The sequence below is a fragment of the Phascolarctos cinereus genome, unplaced genomic scaffold (genome assembly GCF_003287225.1).
Source record: "Phascolarctos cinereus isolate Bilbo 61053 unplaced genomic scaffold, phaCin_HiC Scaffold_2;HRSCAF=192, whole genome shotgun sequence".
In the NCBI taxonomy this organism is placed as follows: domain Eukaryota; kingdom Metazoa; phylum Chordata; class Mammalia; order Diprotodontia; family Phascolarctidae; genus Phascolarctos; species Phascolarctos cinereus.
The window spans coordinates 318,536,012-318,556,955 of NW_027555625.1; the positions used below are offsets into that span (position 1 = coordinate 318,536,012).

The 20,944-nt window shown below is 40.8% G+C and overlaps 1 protein-coding gene across 1 annotated transcript in view; it reads left to right on the forward strand.

Annotated features, from left to right (window-relative positions):
* The first annotated feature begins 376 nt into the window (after positions 1-376).
* FAM83D (family with sequence similarity 83 member D) overlaps positions 377-20,944 on the forward strand; it is a 29,085-nt gene continuing 8,517 nt past the window's right edge. Inside the window, exon 1 of the mRNA XM_020990810.2 lies at positions 377-925. Within this exon, the coding sequence (XP_020846469.1) occupies positions 455-925 (471 nt within the window). The 5' untranslated portion in view covers positions 377-454. The remainder of the gene's footprint in view (positions 926-20,944) is intronic.

The following is a 20,944-nucleotide window of genomic DNA, read 5'->3' on the forward strand; positions in this document are numbered from 1 at the left end:
CACAGAGGGTCAGCTACCAGCCCAAACTGGAGCCTGGTCCTCTGGACCCCAGGCGCAGAGATTCAGTCCCCCTGTGCACGCTCCCTTCCAGACCTGGCAACGTAGGATGCCACTCCACGGTTACAGCGCGAGCCCTAGGCTTCACGGACCGACAGGATTCTGGGCGCGGGGTTCGGAGCCCTTTGCAGGCGGGGCCTCTGTTTGCCTGGCCCCGCCTGCCGTCCCTTCTCTACGCGCGCTGACTGTGCTAGAGCGAGTTTAAAAGCAGCCAACCAACCGCGGGCTCCTTGTGGGCGGGGCTTGGCCGCCAGTGCTCTGGGCGGGGCGGTTCTTTGACCAATGGTTGGGCCGAGTTTGAATTTAAATCCCCATTATAAAATGTGGGCCGGGTGCCGCAGCTCCAGCCCCGGCTGGTCCCCGGCCGTTTCTGCAGCTACCTGCTGGCTGGCCCGCCATGGCTTCGCCGTCCCAGCTCCTGGATGACCTGGCCGCATCGTGCCTGTCCCCGCGCGGCCCTCCCAACCTGCCCGAGCTGTACAGCGAGGCGCAGCGGCTGGCCGTGGAGGAGCTGGTGACCGGCGGCCGGGATGCCTTCATCACTTTCTTGCGGCGGGAGAACGTGACCTGCTTCCTCTCGGAGGAGGAGATCCAGAGCATCCTCCAGGCCGCCGAGCGGCCCCGAGCCCGGGGGGAGGACAGCGCGGCCGAAGAGTCCTTCACCTCGTCCCAGGACTGCTCCTCGCTCACCTACTTCCCCGAGCAGTCGGACATCGAGCCGCCGGTGCTGGAGCTGGGCTGGCCCGCCTTCTACCGCGGCGCGTACCGCGGCCCCACCCGGGTGGAGGCGCATTTCCAGCCTTGCTTCCAGGACTCTCCGTATGGCTGCAAGGACGCGGTGCGCAAGCAGATCCGCTCCGCCAAGGAGGTGAGCCCGCGGGCCGGCCCGGCCAGCCTCCCGCCCCGTCGGCTCCGGCCCCTGGGGTAGTGTAGAGCTCCCAGGCCACCCCGAAGCAACTCCTGAAGCCTCTCTTAGCCTAGGCCGGCCCGGGAGAAGTAGTAACCCCCTTTACACGAAGGGGAAACTGAGGCCCAGAGCTTCAGATGCAATTACCTTGGGCTCGCGTCAGTCCTGGCAAAATCCGAGGACCAAGGCCTCCGGGGTCCTTTCAGGAGACCTTGCCGGTGAAGCTTCCTACACCTTGTTTGTGTTCATAAATGGCTCGCAAAAGGCATGATAGAGTAGGAAATGTGGACTTGCAGTCATGAGAAACTCAGATTCGAATCCCGCCTCAGACACTTATGTTTAGCAAGTCATAACGTCTCTGAGGCTCAGTTACCTCATTTGTAAGATGAAGATAATATTTACAGTACCATTCTCACAAAGTTGTGCGGAAAGCAATTTGAAACCTGTATAGCGCTGCCCACCAGTAGTAGTAATATTCTAGCTGTCAGCCTTTGCCCCCACTCTGGGCTGCGGAGCCCCTGCAGGACCCACCGAGATTTTCCACCCCTGAGTTCATTTAATTTTGGTCAACTTTTTTCTCTAGGACCGGATTGTGGGAGGACACTGCTCTCAAGAGAAAGAGAGTATGACCCTTCTGCAGCCCCTAAATAACACTGCTGCTTCCCAGAAGTGAATAAGGTTAGCACACCTCTTACCTCAGGAACCCTGACCGATTGGCCCCCTTCCCTCTTAAAAGGCCCACCCCTCTTGTTCCCAGTGGTGATGGGGTCAGAGAGAGGCAGGTCATGGAGTAGAAGAACCCATGGGAGGAATTGAGTCTTAACCTTTAACTTATTTCAGTAAAACCCAATTCCAGTCCTTAGAGGCCTGTTAAATAAGGCATTATTCTTAAGACAACATTCCCTGTTAACCCCAATCCACCATTGAATATTTAAGTGTTGTTATATGACAGGTGCTGAAGGTACAAAGATAAACTTGAAATGAGGATATCTAGTAAATAACTGAGGTTCCAGGATCTAGAGAACTGGGGAATAGGGAGCTGTCATCAAGTATTGATGACTTTCATTTAAGCAAGTAAAAATTACTTTAATAGAATTAGTTACCTTAAGACAAAGACAAAACTGTCTACTTAACTTTCATGCCCAGGGTCCTTTCTTCCAGAGACTAGAAAAATACCAGATCCACTTTGTGAAATGGGGTACAAGAAGGGAAAAGGAGTCATTCTTGCCTTCCACCCCTTTGTCCTCACTCCCCCATCAATTAAAAATTTTCTTGGAGATCACCTTCCCCATCGCCTCAGCTTACCAGTCATTCATATATTAATATTAATTGCTTTGTTCAGCCTGAGGGGAGGTTTGGTAAGTCAATTGAGTGTGAAGGCTGTCAGGGATAAGCAAGAAGGGACAAAGGATAGCAGGAGATTTGAAAGAGAGCTACTACAGAAAGGTATTTGAGAGGGAAAAAGAGTTGTGCCAATTTTGCAATTTTGCCTACACCCTGGTGACTTGAGTTTACCACCAAGAATGGCCTGGGTATTTCTTAGACAACTATGGCTGCTACTTCAGGTCTTCTATGGAGCGGGGGGAGGAGGAGTGATGTGAAGCAGAATTCTATGTAAGTGGAAATACTGGTCATGTTATATAAAAGTTATGTAAGCACTCGGGGCTCTTACCTGTAATTGGGCATCTAATTATATAATTGGGCATAAAATTAGTATTAAAGGCCTGAATTTCTCCAAACTCTGCCACTTACTACCTGTATGACCTTATATAAGTTGCTTAAACTCCATGGACCTCAGTTTCCTCGTCTCTGAAATTAGAGAGTTGGGCAACATTACTTCTAAGATCACTTTCAGATCTAAATCTGTTTTCTTATATAGTCATGTAGCTAATAAGGTAGAATCCGGACCCGGATCTTTGGACTCCAAGTCCAGTACTCTTTTTAGTACCTCCTACTTCCTCTTGAGGGCTACTTGCCTACCCTCCATAGAATCTTTGTGCATTTGTGTAGTTGGCAATAGCCAAACATGTGACTTCAGATTTATATCTCTTTACTAATGATATCATATCTCTTTACTAATAATATAGCTCGTCAGGGACTAGACAAGCTAACATCTGTGAGCTGTTCTCTCTCTGTCCATTAAACCTGTGAAGTTACCATTTCTCAATGGGCCTTTCTGTCTTCAAGGTTAGATCCAGCTCTGTGGCAGGATTTTGGGTGTCCTCCATGCTCTATGTGAACAAGATCTAACTTGCCAGTTCATATGAGAGCTTGTGCGTTTTTTTTTATTTTAGCAAGAACAGACTGTCCAAAATATGTCTTGTGTTTTTCATTTTTAAAAAAAGCCTTGGGTTTTTATCTAAAAGGCATACTCAATGGAGTGTGGTCTTATCTGCTTAAGAAGGAACCTTAGTATATGGGAAAACGATCTGGTCTTGGCATTAAAAGACTGATTAAAATTCTACCTTTGGTGCTTCAAAGTTGTGTGATCTTTGGCAAGCTAGATACTTCATTTTTCTGGGCCTCAGTTTCCTCATCTGAAAAATGAAAGGATCCCTTCCAGCCCTGACATTCTAGGGGTCTTTACCAAATATTCTTGGCATTCTACCATACATTTAAGTGTTTGCATCAAGAGGGGGGCACCTGGGAGAAAGAAGAGAGGAGGAAAACTGCATTATAGACACTGAGGGATAGTTTGTACAAAAGAACAGTGGGGGGATGTGGAGTGTTGAGTTTGGAGAACTTTGAGTAGACCAGTTTAACTGAGAGTTCGTGAGAGTGAGTTATATATGCTAAACTTGGAAAAACAGGCTGGAGCCAAATCATGAAATGGAAAAGTTTGTTTTTTATCCTAGAGGTAAAAAGGAGCCATCTAAGGTTCTTGAGCAAGAGAATATTACAATAACACAGTCAAACTTGTGCTTCAGGAAAGTTATTTTGGCATAATGTGTGGAATATGGAATGAAGAGAGAAGAGCTTAGGAGTTGGGTGTCTAGTTATGAGCAATAATTCCAAGTGAGAAGTAAGAAGAGCCTGAGCTAGGGTTGTGGGCCAGTAAATGAAGAAAAGAGGAAGGGGATGGGATAAGACTTGGGCAATGACTACGTGTGGGATATAAGGGAGAAGAAAAAATCAAGAATAAACCCAAAGTTAAGAAATTGGGCAACTGGAAGAATGATGGTGCCCTCAACAGGTATTGGAAAGTTTTAACTGCAAAGATGTTAATTCAAGGAGTAATAGATTGAGTTCTTTGTGGACATGTTGAGTTTGAGATTTCTAACAGGACTAAAGCTCAAGAGAGAGACTGAGTCCAGATATGTGGATCAGGGAATCATCTGCATAAAGATGATAATTGGACCTATGAGACTCTATGAAAATAACCAAAAGAGAGATTTTATAGAGAAAGAAGAAAATAGGGCCTAGGACGTGTTCTTGGGGGTCATCTACAGCATCCATTTGATCCAACGCAAGAGACTGTGATAGAACAGTCAGAGAGATGTCAAGAGACCTGGGAGAAGGCATTCTCATGAAAAGCCAGTCAGGAGGAGGTCATGGTTTTGCTGCTGTTCAGTCATTTCAGTTGTATCCAACTCTTTGTGACCCCATTTATGGTTTTCTTGGCAAAGATGATGGTGTGGTTTACCACTTCCTTCTTCAGCTCATTTCATATGAGGAAACTGAGACAAACAGGTTGAAATGACTTGCCCAGGGTCACACAGTGAGTGTCTGAAGCTGGATTTGAACTTAGGTCTTCCTGACTCCAGACCTTGGCACTCTATCTAGTGGTCACTAGAGGCATGTGAGCTCAGGTGATTCCTAGATCTGAGGTTGGCTATCATAATACATGGCCCACACCTTTCTACTCCTTAATAGACTCTGACAGGAAAGTAGTCTGCAGTCCCTCTTGCTCTCCCCAGCTTCACATTTACCTTCTATATGTCCTTCTCTGAACTTGTTTATTTATACTTTGAACCATATTCAGCAATTAACAAGGGTATATTTTGTGCCCAGCTCTGAGTTACATGCCACAGAAGATCATCCTATAAGAAGTTTATCCTATAATCTTTTGGGGGAAATAAAGAGTTTCACAGTTTAGTGAAAGATCGAGTATCAAAATGTTTGATACAAATAGCAAGTGCTATAAAGGTTCGATTCTGTATAATGACTGTATTGGGCATATATGGACTTAGATACGGAACCACCAGAGATAAACCAATGTCCTCGTTTTTAAAATGCAAGCATTTGGGAAAGAAACAGGGGTCTATTAAGAGCAGGTCATGCCAAAATAACCTATTTCCTTTTTTGAACTGGTAGGTCAGGGAAATGCCACAGATATGGTATGTTCAATTTCACTATAATGTTAATTTGTGGCTTTCCCAGTCAGTGTGCTGGCTGCAGGGATCAGTTTCTATTTGAGTTGACACAGGTGATTATAAGGTGCCTTCTAGCGCTAAATCTATGATCCTGTAATTAGGTTGTAGAGATGACAGGAAGTTGGAAGGGAAAACTAATACATTGAATGAGAGAACGAAGATTCAGTGTGATCACAGTAAGACTAGAACACAGGAAACCAGTAAGATAAAATTTAACATGGATAAGCCTAGACATCTGTTTAGGTTTGTTGTTTGCTTTAAGTCAAATATAGAGTGATAGAATATAGAGTGATAGATATAGAGTGATAGAAACTTGACAGCAGTTGGTGAGAAGAAAACTGAGGTTTTATTTTTTTCCTTAATAGTATTTTATTTTTTCCCCAATTATATGTAACAATAGTTCTCAACTTTCATTTTTGTAAAATTTTGAGTTCCAAATTTTTTTCCATTCCTCTCTTCCCTCCCCCTTCCCCAAGACAGCAAGCAGTCAGATACAGGTAATATATGTGCAATCATGTTAAACATATTTCTACATTACTCATGTTGTAAAAAATCAGAACAAAAGGGAAAAACCACGAGAAAGAAAAAATTTAAAAAAACACAACAACAAAAGTGAAAATAGTATGCGTCCATCTGCATTCAGACTCCACAGTTCTTCCTCTGGATGTGGTAACATTTTCCATCGAGAGTCTTTTGGAATTGTCTTAGATCATTGTATTGCTGAGAAGAGCTAAGTCTATGATACTTGATCTTAAACAATGTTGCTATTACTGTGTACAATGTTCTCCTGGTTCTGCTCGCTTCACTCAGCGCAAGTCTTTCCAAGTTTTTCTGAAGTCTCTCTGTTCATCATTTCTTATAGCTCAATAATATTCCATTTCATTCATATACCACAATTTGTTCAGCCATTCCCCAACTGATGAGCATCGCCTCAATTTCCAATTCTTTGCCACCACAGAAAGAGCTGCTATAAATATTTTTGTACATGTGAAAACCTGAGGTTTCAGAAAATGAATGAGCCAACTGAGTGGTGGAAAAGCTATCCCAATCTTTGGAGGCTTAAGTGAGATAGCACAGAAGAAGGCACACAGTAATATATGTAGGATAGAAGGGCTAATAGAAATCTGGCATCCAGAGCATTTCTGGAATATTGTGTTCCCTTCCGAATGTTACACTTTAACAAGGACATTGATGTACTACAAAGCATAACATAATAATAGCTAACATCTATATAGTGCCTACTATGTGCTGGATCCTGTGCTACACACTTTACAAATATTATCTCACTTGATCCTCACAACAACCTTAGACAGTAGGTACTATTATTATCTTCATTTTACAAATGAAGCAAAGCAGATGACTTGCCCAAGTCACACAGCTAGTAAATGACTGAGTCTGGATTTGAACTCGGCTCTTCCTTATTCTAGGCCTCTGCTGTATCCACAACTCTACCTAGAAGAAACTGGAGATCTTTTCTGGAGAAAGAAACCAGAGAAGACTTGGGGGTAGGGATGTGGGAGTGGGGGTGACAAGAAACAACTGATAGCCATTTTCAAGTATTTGAAGGACTGTAATATAGAAGAGTAAGAATGAAGGTTATTTTCTGTGTCCTTCTACAGGACAGGAGTAAAACCAGTGGACTGCAGTTATAGGGAGACAGACTTTTTTTTTTAAATGAAGTTTTATTAACACCTTTTGCCGTTTAAATTTTTTCCAACTAATACATTCTCTTTCTTTGCCTACGTCTCCATCCCCCATCCCTTTGTAGAAGAAAAGAAAAACCAAAGTCTTGCCACAAATATGTATAGTTGCGCAAAACTAATTCCTACTTTGACCATGTCCAAGAGATAAGCCTCATTTTGCATCGTGAATGTCAGGAGACGAGTAACATGTGTCACGGGTCCTCTGGAATCACAGTTGGGCATTGTGTTGATCAGAGTTCTAAATCTTTCAAAGTTGTTTGTTTTTTAACAATGTTGTTGTTGTTGTATTTCTGTTCCCTTCATTCTGCATCAATTTATATGTCTTCTAGGTTTCTCTGAAATAACATCCCTTTTGCCATTTGTTATAGCCCAGTAGTATTCCATTCCATAAATATACCATCATTTCTTTAGCCATTTCCCAACTGATGGGCACCTTCTTAGTTTCCAGTTCTTAAAAAGCTTCTGCAACACATGGGACCTTTGCTTTTTTCTATGATATAATACTTTTTGTTTTATATCAAGTCATTTCTAGCTGTATCCTGTTTACTGCCAGACTTCTTCTGTAATTTAAAAATAACATACCACAGGCAGATTTTAACTCAAAATAAGGAAAATTCCACATTCCACATCCCAGCCTTCCTATCCACTTACCCCCAATTTAGAGCTATGCAATGGTGAGAAAAGACTGCTTTCTGAGGAAGTGAACTCCCTGTGCTAGAGTGGAGGCAGGTTGGCCAGCCCGGCACAGTTTTGTGGTGGGAGGGATTGTTGCAATTGGAAGGGTGTCGAAACAGACAACCAACCCCCTAAAATCCTAGAGTCATTGACACTCCCAAGTTGGACAGACTCGAGTAAGGCTTATTTGTGTTTGAGGTAAAAACCAGATTCAGGCAAGCTCTGGTTTTCATTGGTGGGGTGGGGATTTGGGGGTAAAGAATACATTTAGATTGGGGGAGAGGGAAGTATCGGGGTAGGGATGGAAGGCACTACTGAGGATTCGATCTCCTGGAACTAGTAATGGTCAATGGAAGGGAAGAATGTATTAGCATGCAGGATTTGCTCTTTCCTTTGCCTTTGGCTCTGTAAGCCTCCAGGATTGGAGTCGAAGCAAGGCAAGGAGTTAGGGGGACTAAGCAGGAAGGTGGTTGCATTAGATAATATGGGTTTAAAACATTGAGACTGAAGGCAGGCATCATAGAGGGAAATAGCTATTGGTGGCAGTTGTTTGGGAAGAGGAGTGCTTGTGGTCACCTAGTTGGGTAGTTTTATTTTACTAGACCTGGGCTATTTTGCAGGGTATATGAGACAGGTACTACCTGTATGTCTTATTTCTCAGATTAGATTATAAACTCTGTGAGGGCAGTGCCTCTGTCCATATTTCTTTGGATCCCTATAGCCCATTCCATAGGTAGGTGCTCAATGTTTAATATTGTTAACTAAATAAATAACTTATTTAATATGAATCACCTCTCCCTTCTAAATTAGTATTAGAGTGTTCAGAGGTGACTTAATGGAGGAGAAATAATGTTTATGATTTCATAGTGTTTGGTTATAAAGTGCTCTGCATATGTGATCACATTTGATACTCACAGCAGCCATATAAGATAGGTAGTAGCATCCCCAATCACGCCATGCATCCTTCTTATTCAAATTATATTTTTACTATTCAGCTACCACAGCTATTTTCTGAAAGCATCAGTGGGGTTGAGAATATGTATTTTAACTGATTAGCAGTTTACCCCCTCTTACGGTAACTTGGTCCCTCCAGTCCATATTTTACATATGGAACCACAACCTCTTCGCTGGAGGATTTTGGGATAGCATCAACTTCTCATTCTTCGGATTAATGAAGTGTCAGAAATAAAAGTCCAGATCTTATCAGGTTACATTTATAGTTTTGTGGCTTACATGTTAGAGGGGAAGAATTGCATAATCTCTCCCCTTTCTTGGTTCCAAGACAGACAAGTGGTTTTTAAGATTGTAAGTTTTCTCTGTCCAATACTAATAAAATCATTGTCCCTAAAACAGAAATCTCTATGAACTTCCTTGTCATGCTGAAGCATCTCTATTATTTTACTACCAAAGGGATGCTGGGAGTTTCCTCACAGGGTTGTTGAGGATCAAATGAGAAACTGTGTAGAATGCTTTGCATACTTCAAAGCACTATGCAAACATCAGCTTTTTATTGTCATTATTAGTTTCTGGGAAGGAAGTTGGATATATACAAATCCATATTTCCTTGTTGCTTCCTGTAGCACATCGATTGTTCCATCTCAATCTTCTTTCTCCTCCAGTCACCTCTTAGACCACATACATACTCTATTCATGCTTATTTTTGTTTGTATAGTCAGAGGTTTGTTTTTCTGTTTGTTTGTTTTCATGTATTAGAAGATTCAGAAGCTGATCGATCAATTGCTAAAAAACTAGGAAAGAATAGAGATCCCGGAGAAGGAGGAGGGGGGAAACTTTGTAAAGTTACTGGTAGCATTTGTTTTCTCTTTTGAAAAATGCTTAAAGATGGGATTTTGTTGTTCAGTCATTTCCAGTTGTGTCTGACTCTTCATGACCCTATTTGGCGTTTTTTCTTGGCAAAGATACTGTAGTGGTTTGTCTTTTATTTCTCCAGTTCATTTTACAGATATAGAGGTGAGGCAAATGGGGGAAGTGACTTGCCTAGGGTCACATAGCTAGTAAGTGTCTGAGGTCACATGTGAACCTCAAGTCTTCCTAACTCTAGGCCTGGCACTCTATCCAGTCTGCCACCTAGCTGCTTCAAAGATGGGATAAGGTAACCTAAAAAAGAGAATATATTGGACTCTTTGAAAAGGGAATGTGTGGTTAGAGCTTTGTAAGGCAAATTTACGATTATGTGCAGTATTGCAAGAGCTTTCCAGTTCTAACCCATCTTCTATACCGTTGTCAGACCAGCCAGCACAAAATACTGCTTTCATCCAGTTGCTTTTCCTGTTTTATATTCTTCATTCTTCTCCCCTTCATTGCTTTGAACGTAAGGTCCAGTCTTCACCTTGACATTCAAGGTCCTCCATAATAAAGCCCCACCCCACCTCTCTACCCATATTGTCTACTCCAGCCAAATAAGTCTTCTGACATCTTTCAAATACACTGTGTTTATTCCTAATGCCATGCTTTTGTTTCTTTTGCCTGATATTTCCAGCCTTGCCCTCTTCTGTCTCCAAAATCTTATCCATCTTTCAGGGTTCTGAGGTGTGGTAGAATAAGCGCAGGCCTGGAATAAGAAGAAGCATTTGAGTACCTACTTCACCATCTGTTTAGCCAAACTGCCCCAGCCTTAGTGGAGCTGTTAGGATGTACATGTGTATACCCGAAGGTCAGAGACTGGTTAAGTTTTTGATTGTTTTATCTGGGTGCCTCCAGTGCCTAACATAGTACTTGGGATGTTGTAATAACTGTTTGTGGAATGGAACTGAACTAGTAAACAGCTGTAATCTCTAAGCATTGTAGTCGAGAAATGAGCCCCCTTTTTAAGGCAGAGATGGCAGTTCCTCAGATTCATTCTCCTCTTGTTCCTATGCATGTGCACAAACTATCTGCTGAATAACTTCTTCCTCATCCATCTCTTAGAATCTTTGACCCTTCAAGGCTCCTCTCGGGTGCCATCTCTCCAGTGAAGCCTTCCAAGGTTTCCCTATCTTTCCACTTCCAGTTGTTAGTATTCAGGATCATCAGGAGGCCAGGTTACTAAAGTCAATACCACTCTTTACTCCCCTGAGAAGACTGTGCCAGAAATGCAAAATCTCTTTTATGGAGGCCTGGCTAAATGTCAGTCAAGGATAAAAGTCCAGCCCTGTGGTTTGGGAGGAGGAAGGAGAGGGAGGATGAGGCCAAGGTCAGTAGAAAAATAGGCGGCCTTGCCCTGCAATGAAATTTCAAAAGGAAGTAATTGAGGTGTGTGAGCATCTACTCATATTTATATGCTGCAGATGGAATTAGAGTACAAACTGACAGTTTGGAATGGAATAGTCTTAAAGGAGGCAGTCTGATATGAAACAATCTCTATCATTTAGTCATGTATCCCCCGTGAACTATACAGGGCGAGGGTAAGAAAACAGGGAGGGGATTATCCAAGAAAGAGCTGATCTGTCAAACCTGTACAAATGTAATGAAACAGAATTCTTACTGTTATGTTCAGCTGTAATTTTGGTCCATCCTCTTGGTTAAATACAAACCTGAAGGTATTCATGACTCTCTGCTTTGAATATCTTGCCCCCTGAATCAGTGTACATCAGAGGCGATGGCTCCCTATGCCTATAGAATAAAATGTATAGCCTGGCATTTACGACCCTTCACAGTCTGGCTCTGTCCTACCTTTCTAGCCTTCCTTCATACTATTTTCTTTCACAAACTTGTTTCATCAGCCATTACTAGGAGTTCCTCAGCTTAAATCCTCCATCTCTTGCCTCTTCTCTGTATTTGCACGAACTATGCTCTCAATGAACTCTTCACCTCTTAGAATCCTTGTCTTCCTTCAAGGTTTGGCTCCATGCCACTTCCACTTTAAAGTCTTCATGATTTCCCTCCCTTCCCTCTCCCCACAAGTTGTTAGCATCTTCTCCCCCCTCAATTTTCTTTGCACCATACTTTGTGCATGGATTTTGTCTCTGTCTCCCCCTCTTTTGCCCACTCCTCCTCCCTCCTTCATAGAGCTCCTTGAGGGCAGGGACTATTTCATTCTTGTCTTTATCTCTAGCACTTTATTTAATTGAATTGAATTACAGCAAAGTTTTATTTCCTGCATAAACATATATTTCTTGTAGCGTAAATGGGGGTCTAGGTTCAGGGCATCTACCACTTAGGAGAAACGTTGAATGGAAGCATTGTATTCTATTACATATTGGTTGTGTCGGTCCATAACTAATTATTATAACATCCGGTATCCCTCAAATGGGGGGTTGGGTAGGGTGACATCTTAATTCATCATGTCTATGTGATCATAATCTTTAGCTGTCTGACAGTAGCCACGTGCCCCTGTTCAAATGAGGCCCTTTTGTCATGATCTCAACATTTGGGATCCTTTTGGTAATTTAGGGGTTAGTAGGAGTGATAATTATTGATGAGCAAGTTATCTACTACTGTAAGCAAGAGTGCAGACCAGTTGAGTAGCTATTGAGGAATCTTGTTGGAGGCCTCCATAGATGGGCAGTACCTTGGTTCACCTAAAAGTTACACAACTGATTCTCTAAACCACAAAAACAGGATTTCAGCATAGTAATTAGTTAATCTTTGAATAAAGATATTCCTAGAGATCTCAAGTGAATCACAATTATGGGATGGTAACTAATCAACTGAAATATAGCCATTATTTTTGTTTCTTCTATGGTTTAATTGATGATTTGCTATTCCTCAGAGCTTTTATACAGTGGTTCTTACATAACTCATAGCCATCATTTCCCATTTCCTAAATCTTTTCTTTCCTTCCATTGCATTAGGTATTAAAGAATCTACTTGATTGCCTTGTGATTCCTATACAGACAAGATTGCACTTAGAGCAGGCAGATTTCCCGTAGCCATCGTTTTTTTAGATACTTGTCCCGACTGTAATACTTCAAGGATCTATGAGGAATCTCTGGATACTTCCTCCTCTGACACAGATTATAACCCCTGTACAACTCAGTGGATGGTATTCAAGAGATGCTGGGGTCCCTGTGATCAATCTGGAAACAAGTCTCTCTGTAGGTCACTCACTCAGCTGGTCTTCAGAAGAGAGACATATAATCTACCATCCAACCCATACTTGAAGCCCTTCCAGCTTGGTAGGCTGTGTGAGAACTTCTCTGTAAAGAGCCATCAAAAAATATAGGGTAACCCCCACAACAAGAAATCAGATTAGAAATTCAGTGGAGGATTTGGCTTAAGGGGGAAAAAAATCTTAGTCTTTAGAGACCTTGAGGTTTTAAGAGGGATGTCTCTAAAAGTTATTCGGCTCTGAAGCTCAGTGAGCTCTCCATCACTTATTTTACTGATATTATTTAATGGATAAAATTATTTAATTTTTAAGTTCTTTAAAGGGAGGAACCTTCTGTAAGTTGTCATCATCATTATCAATACCTACTTAGTGAGCATCTGCTTAACCCCTTGCTGGTTGCTGATTGATGAACAGATTGAGCAATTCTGGAGTGTGTAGCTGGATTTGTGAGCTAACACTGAGATGACCCCAGGCATTATTGTTGTAAGAAACAGCACTTTTTCTTCCTACCAGAGCCCAGGTCATTTCTAAGCTTTTCTGAAATTGAAATGGTCAAGTCAAACTAGAGTCTCAGAGTCTTGGGGCAGCTAGGTGGCGCAGTGGAAAAGTCAGGAGGACCTGAGTTCAAATTTGGCCTCAGACCAAACACTTGACACTTACTAGCTGTGTGACTCTGGGCAAGTCACTTAACCCCAATTGCCTAAAAAAAAAGAGTCTCAGAGTCTGGCTCAGTTAGGGACCCAAGGGCTAAGTGGACTCCAGTCTCTGGCTCCATTCTTGACTCAGTCTGTTCTCTTAGGGTTCTGTGGTGCTAGAGAGAATTGGATGTATTAGGGCATAGAGGAGAGACTTGGAGTTAGGAAGACCCAAGTTTAGATCCTGCCCAGTACTTAGTAGCTACATGTCTATGGGCAAGATACAGCCTCTCTGGGCTTTACTTTCCTCATCTGTAAAATGGAGATAATAATATCACTAGTATGTACTTCATAGGATTATCGTGAAGCTGAAATGAGATCGTATTGAAAATGTTTTGCCAAGTTCTATATAAATATCAGCTATTGTTAGGTGACACCTTTCTGGCCTTTCATGGTGATATTATGGGCTGGGCCCATGGGAGCTAAGCACAGGCTTCTTCCTGAACCCTATATAACCTGAACCTAAAAACAGATCTGTATAGAATAGGTTAGGTTTCATGGGAATTGACTTTATATTTCCAGTTTTAATTCAAGTCATCTTAGGTCATAGATGGACTGGAATGAGACTTAATCTTCTCAACTTTTCCCTACTTGAATAAGAAAATGTCTCAAGTAGTAATGTGATTGTGAGAAGATTCAGATAAGAATTCCCGAGAGAGATTTGATCCCTATTGAATTGGGTGTGAGAGATAGCAAGCAAATACTGTATGCAGTGGGGCAGTGTGTAATTAGAAAGAATCAACTTCTGTGTTAATTGTAAAACCGTAGAATTTTGAGAGCTGGAAGGGGCCTCAAAGATAATCTAGTTTAAAGATGAGTGAAATGAGGCCCATAGATGTAAGGTAATTTCACCCAAGGGCATCCAAGTAGGATCAGGACTTGAACCCAGGGCCTGATTCCAGATTTAGTGCCCTTTCCACAAAGCTGTGTCATAATATTGACATTAAAAATAAATAGAAATCACAGGCTTAGTTTGCTACACATTATTTTCCTTTTCTAAAGCCCCATTTTACCCATATACTTTATGCTGGAATAATTTAAAGGGAATGTAGTCATGTACTGTCAATCCCTCTATTAGGTCAGCAATTTGTTTAATCCTCCACCCATCAAGTAGCTTGTGCCTTCCTGGAGTGAGGTTGTAACACCCTGTTTGAATAGAGGCTGTCAGCCCTTCAACAAGATATCTGAACTGTAATTTGTATAATGCTGATTAGAGATATTCTATGAAAATGGATAGTTCTTGGTGTGGACTTTGTGTAGTCCACAAAGTTAGGAAGCTTCTCCATGGGAAAAGCTCTAATGCCTTAACTCTAAGAGGGGCAGTTTCACAAATTGTACATCAGAAGCTCCAAGGTAAAAAGCACAGAAACTGAAACTGAGTTTTTAGTTCTCTTCAACTAATAAACGAACTGCAGCAATAGGAATATATTTCCCAGGCCATAAAGGTAATGACCGTGCTGTACTCTGTCTTGGGCAAAACCGCATTTGTAATAGTATGGGTTTTGGTTGTGGGTGTCATATTTTAGGAGGGACTTTTGACAAATTGGAGGATGGACAAGGATGTAAAGGATCTGAAAACCATGTCATTGGAGGAATCAAGGTGTTTAGCCCGGGCAAAAAAAAGACACATGGAGGCATGAGATCAGGGTCTTCTAGTTATAGGGTACACATTAGTTCTGTTTTGTTCCAGAAGCCAGACCTATGACAGATGTTATAGGGAAACAGATCTTTGGCTCAATATAGGAAGATTTTAATAACAATTATAGCTAACAGAATGGGCCACAATATGAGACAATGACCTCCCTGTCCCTAGAAGTGTTCAAATAGATTTTGGATGTTCATCTAGGAGGGATGCTATCAAAGGGATTCCTTCAGTGAGTGGGAGGTTGAACTATGTCCCCTCATATACTTTCCCACCCTTACCATCATACACATACCAAGGTTGTTAACTTCCAATACCTAAAAATCTGTGATCCTTTTCTCCCCCTCCTTTTCTGTTTCGAATAATGAATGTCAATCAGGAAAGCTCCTGGCAAGTAAACTTTGGTAATTTAAGGAAATAGAATTTGGGGCCCTGATTAGTCAGCAGGTAGCATTCCGTATCACAGGATGTTGAGTGTAGGACACAAATTATTGTTATGCCTTTGACTAAATGCCTTCCTCTGGCAGAATTCCAAGTGTATTTTGCACACACACTTGTTTTAAAGATATGGGGTGGGGAGGGGAAACTGAGGTACTAAGGTAAGGAATGACTGACAGAGACTTCCTGTCTAAATTAACCTGAGAAAGAACTGGAACTAGAATAATTTATCTACCCTGTAACCTTGGATTGAATACATCCATGAACAGAACTCAAAAGGATTTAAATTCAGTAAGGCTTTGTTAAATTCCTGCTATGTACTAGTATAGCACATACTATACTTTCAAGAATAATGCTAGTAATACGCAGATAAAACCAAACGTTTCTGCCCTCAAGAAGCTTAAATCATACTAGGGGGAATGAACTGTATAAGAATAAGTACATACAAAGTAAATGCTTCCATAATTGCCATGGTACTAGGACTAGTCCAGATGACAGGTATATACGTTGATCAACTCAGGAGAGTCTTCCAAAAACCAGCTCTGAAATTGGCAGACCCACTTTTTCAGTCATATAATAGCTGTATATTAAACATGACTGAAATAATACAATAGGCACCTCTATGTTGCAAGCATCATGATATAGGGCAGAGGTCTTTAAACTTTTTGGCCTCAAGACCTATTTTAGCACTCTTAAAAAGTATTGAGGACCCCAAAAGCTTTTGTTTATATGGGTTATATTTATCAGTATTTGCCATATTAGAATTGAAACTGGCAAATTAAAAAAAATATTTAATATATTTTATTTTTCCCCCAATTACATATTAAAACAATTTTTTTAACTTTTTAAAAAAGTTTTGAGTTCTAAATTCTATTCTTCCCTCCCTCCCTCTTTTTTCCCCTCCCTGAGACTGTAAGCAATCAGATATAGGTTATACATATGCAATCATGTAATACATTTCCATGTTAGTCATTTTGTACAAGAAGACTTGAATAAAAGAAAAAGAATGAAAGAAAGAAAGTGAAAAATAGCATGCTTCAGTCTATATTCAAACAATATCAGTTCTTTCTCTGAAGGTGGATAGTATATTTCCTCATTAGTCCTTTGGGATTGCCTTAGATCATTGTATTGCTGAGAATAACTAAGTCATTCACAGTTCTTCATTATACAATATTGCTATTACTGTGTACAATGTTCTTTCTCCTGGTTCTGTTCACTTTACTTTGCATCAGTTCATATAAAATCTTTCCAGGTTGTTCTGATGCTTGTCATTTCTTGTAGCACAATAATGTTCTATCACAATCATATACTATAGCTTGTTTAACCTTTCTTCACTTGATGGGCATCACTTTGATTTCTAATTCTTAGCCACCAAAAAAAGAGCTGCTATAAAGGGGTTTTTTTTGTACAAATAGGTCCTTTCCCCCCCCCCTTTTTTTTTTAATGTCATTGGGATATAGACCTAGAAGGGGAAAGGGTATGCACAGCTTTATAGCCCTTTGGGCATAGTTCCAGATTATTCTCCAAAATGTTTGGATCAGAAACTGGTAAATTTTAAAATAATTATTCATTTAAAAAACAGTAAACTCATTACATAACAATACAAGTATAAATTTATGAAAATAACTTTTCCAAAATAAAAAAAAATTTTAATGAGAAGAATGGCATTGTTTTACATATTTTTTTCAAATCTCTTTCATATCTGGCTTCATAGAAAACACCTGGGTTGTCATTGCTTTGAAGTAAATGAAGAAAATTTAGCCTCACACAAATTTATAGTCGGAAAGGGAAGAATATGTTAAAAGGCAAATAATGTCTTAATATTATTATGAAAATAGTTTTGACCTTGTGGCCTCCTGAAGGGGTCTTGGGGACCACCAGAGGTACGTGAATCATACACTGAGAACCACTAAGTTTATAGGGAGGAGCCTTGATCAATCAGAAGATCCGCTTTCAAGTCGTGCCTGTGCCACTTACTGTGTGATTGACCTTGAGTAAATGACTTCTCTTCAGGCTTCATTTTGTTTTTAAGTAAAACAAATAAATTGAACTAGATGATAGTCAGATGACCACTGACCACAACTAGATGACACCTTTAAAAAAAATATTAAAAAAGAAACAACCCCAATTCCAAAATTTGTAGTATTTTCTTGTATAAATCTTTGAATTCTTTAGAAGTTGTCTTTGTGAAAAACGGTTTTATTGGTGCCTTTGAGCTTAGCCTCTTTTGGCTACACTTTACCCCTTCTCTCCCCTTCCATCCCCCATGAGCCCTTCCTTATAACAAAAAAAAATAGTTTAATGAACTGACCAGCACAATGACTACATATGACAATGTATCAAGTAGTATACATCCTAATTCTCCCACCTTCTGTTGAAAGGAAAAAGATGCTTTCAGTCATCTGTTTCTTCAGAGGTTGTCTTAAATGTTTTTTGACATCAGATGATGTAAAGTGCTTAGCACAATCCCTGGCACATAGTAGATGTTTAAAAAAATGCTTGTTCCCTTTCCTTATATCAAGGAACCCAGCTAGTTATCCCCATTTTAGACAGAAGAAAATTATGGCATATAAAATAGATACTTTTTTTTTTCCAAATCAAAACCACTGCCGTACTGTAGTGGTCTCTAGTCTCAAATTCCCAGTGTAAGTTTCTAGCTCATCCAATCTCTTGATTTCCTGAGTTGAAGTAGGATTTACGAGGCAGAATAATCCAGAAATAAAGGTTAGATTCTTAACTTTCACTTTCCTGACAAGAAAATATGTAACTCATAGCTTTCATTGCTACAGTAATCAAAGTGATGTGAATTTGTATAAGAATTAAGGCCTCCTGCCCCCACCCCCAACCTGCCCAACTCTTAGCTAATCAAATATAGTAAATAGTTCAGCTGACTTTATTAGAACGTCTGGGATATTTGCAAAACTGTGTCTTTTTCTAGAGAAATCATAAAATCCTAATTCCTCATCTGTCAAATAGGAGTTGGGCTAAATGATCTCTAAGGTTCCTTCCAGCTCTAACATTTTGTGATCCTGTGACCTAAAAGAACGGGTTTTAGCTTGTATGGAATGAATGGGGAAATGGGGTGGATTCTCAGAGTGGGGTGTGGCTTGTACTAAGCTCCTTAGGGTGGAGCACTCCTTTTGCTTCTCTTGGTCTTTGTTAGACTTCAGGTAGTGGGGACCATGTCTAATTTTTATTCTAGCCTAGGGTCTCTCATTTGATTTTAGTTAAACAATTTGAAGCGATATGAGCAGGTATTCCAAAGAGCCTGATGAATGACTATTATCTAGCAATATGGGGTTAGGCAGTTGCAGGGGGAAAAGATTCTTTTATTGAAGTTCTGCAAACACCCACCTGAATTTTTTGCATATTCTGGGCAGGCATGAGTTATCTAGCAGGCATCTAGCTAGGTAACTAGCAAGAAACACCACCCCTCATAAAGGATTGACCACTTTCTAATGAATGTCTCTAAGACTAGAATTTAACAGTCTTTATGCTTAAATTTTAGGGTACAAACAAAATGGAGAAGGGAAATTTTTAAGGCCCCCAAAGAGACCCAATGATATGGGCCGAGTTTTAGATCCATGACTTTCACAGTGAGAATGGGAGAGGGTGTGATATTTATGCAGTCAATGAAATTAACAGTGAGCAAGAATCTAATGCTTAATAATGTAATAGCATTACTCATGCCATTGTTCCATTAAATGGCAAATCAATATTTGATTTGGAAGGAAGCTTGCACTACTTAGCTCACTTTTAGAGAAGCCCCACTTTTTCCCAGTTAGTTTTGGAACTTGGCAATTATTCTGCTTTGTTGAAATCAGTTATTCTTTTAAGGTTAGACTCTGAAGCCACCCAGGCCCCTTCCTTGCCTTGGGGCCAGGAAAATCTATGGCCAAATGCAATGCAACTTTCCTTTACCCTTTCAAAAGATGGGGGTAAGCATGGGTGAATCATTTTGACAACCAAGAGATTCAAGTCATGTGAAGATATTGATGTTGTGAAGCCCAATTCCTAGAGGTTTTTTTTTTAAAGAATAAAGCATTTCATGATAATATTTGGAGGCACTGATCCAGGATCTAAAAATCTTCAAGTCAATTCAGCAAGCGTATTAAATGGATAAGTAGACCTTATTTGAAACATTTACAGGAGAGTCTGGATTAGTGTTAAGATCAGGTAGGTAGTGGAGCAGTTAAGTGAGAAGGTGGAAAATAAGTGAGATCATAGAAACTTGATATTCGGTCCTTGCTTTTATCCCATAATAAATATTTATAGACTGCAATTGAAAACTTGTGACGTTATTCCTAATTTAGTACTCCTATCCCATTTCCTACTGACACATTTCTAAGTTCTATCTTCCATTTTGCTGGAACCGCTGCTTTTTAGCAAGGTTGGAGAGGGTGGTGAGGAGGAAGATGACTGAAGAAAATACTCAACTTTCCCAGGCCTGGGCAGAGCATGCATCTCCAGGCACTTTGCCAAAGTAGACAAAAGGCCTCTGCTTTTGGTAGCTGATTGGTAAGACAAGCAGCCAAGATCTACAGCTTCCAGTGATTATGCTGAAAATGAAATGTTAATCCTTTCTTAACTTTGGCTTTAGGCGAGTAGTTAGCTTCTTTTGCATGGACTTGTAAAAGTGCTTGGCATGTAAGCAGCACCTACACAACCTTGTTGGAAAGTAATGCTGTGCCATGAGGTAATGTTCCCTTGGAGCCCAAAAGGCCATGACTTGTAGCTTCAGGGCTAGTGCTAAGTCTTCTCAGCTTTTAAAAGCTAATGTGTCCCCAATGGAGAAGTGACATGGTATAGTGAATAACCTGGGAGGCCGGAAGGCCTGAGGTCAACTCTTGCCTCCAAGATTTTCTGACTTAGTGATTTGAGGCAAGACATGGAATCTCTAGTGCTCAAGCCACCTCCATATGACTAAGCTGTCTCCTTCAGCAGTGAAGGGAGTTTCTATGCTGGGAGTGACCCGGGTAGATAAAATCTCGGGTCTAGGACCTATTTTGTCAGCCTTCTTTCTCCTTCTCTCACCATAGCATATGAGCTATGAATTGGTTTGACCATTCTGGAAAGTGATTTGGAACGATGCAAGAAAAGTTATGAGATTGTTCATCTACTCCAGAGAATCCTCTGTTGGAACTATCCCCCCAAAGAGATTATTGACAGAAAGATCTAGTTTCGAATCCAAACTTATTATGATCCTGGGTTTAGGCCTCATCTGAAAAATGAAGATCTTGGACTTGATTACCTACAAGGTTCCTTCAAGCTCTAAACGTATGACTCTACATAGAGGTATCTACACACCTACATACATCAGCTTGGAGATGATCTTGGGATTTAGAGCTAGAAAGGACCTTAGATATCATCTAGTCAATTCTCCTCATTTTGGAGAAGGAAATAG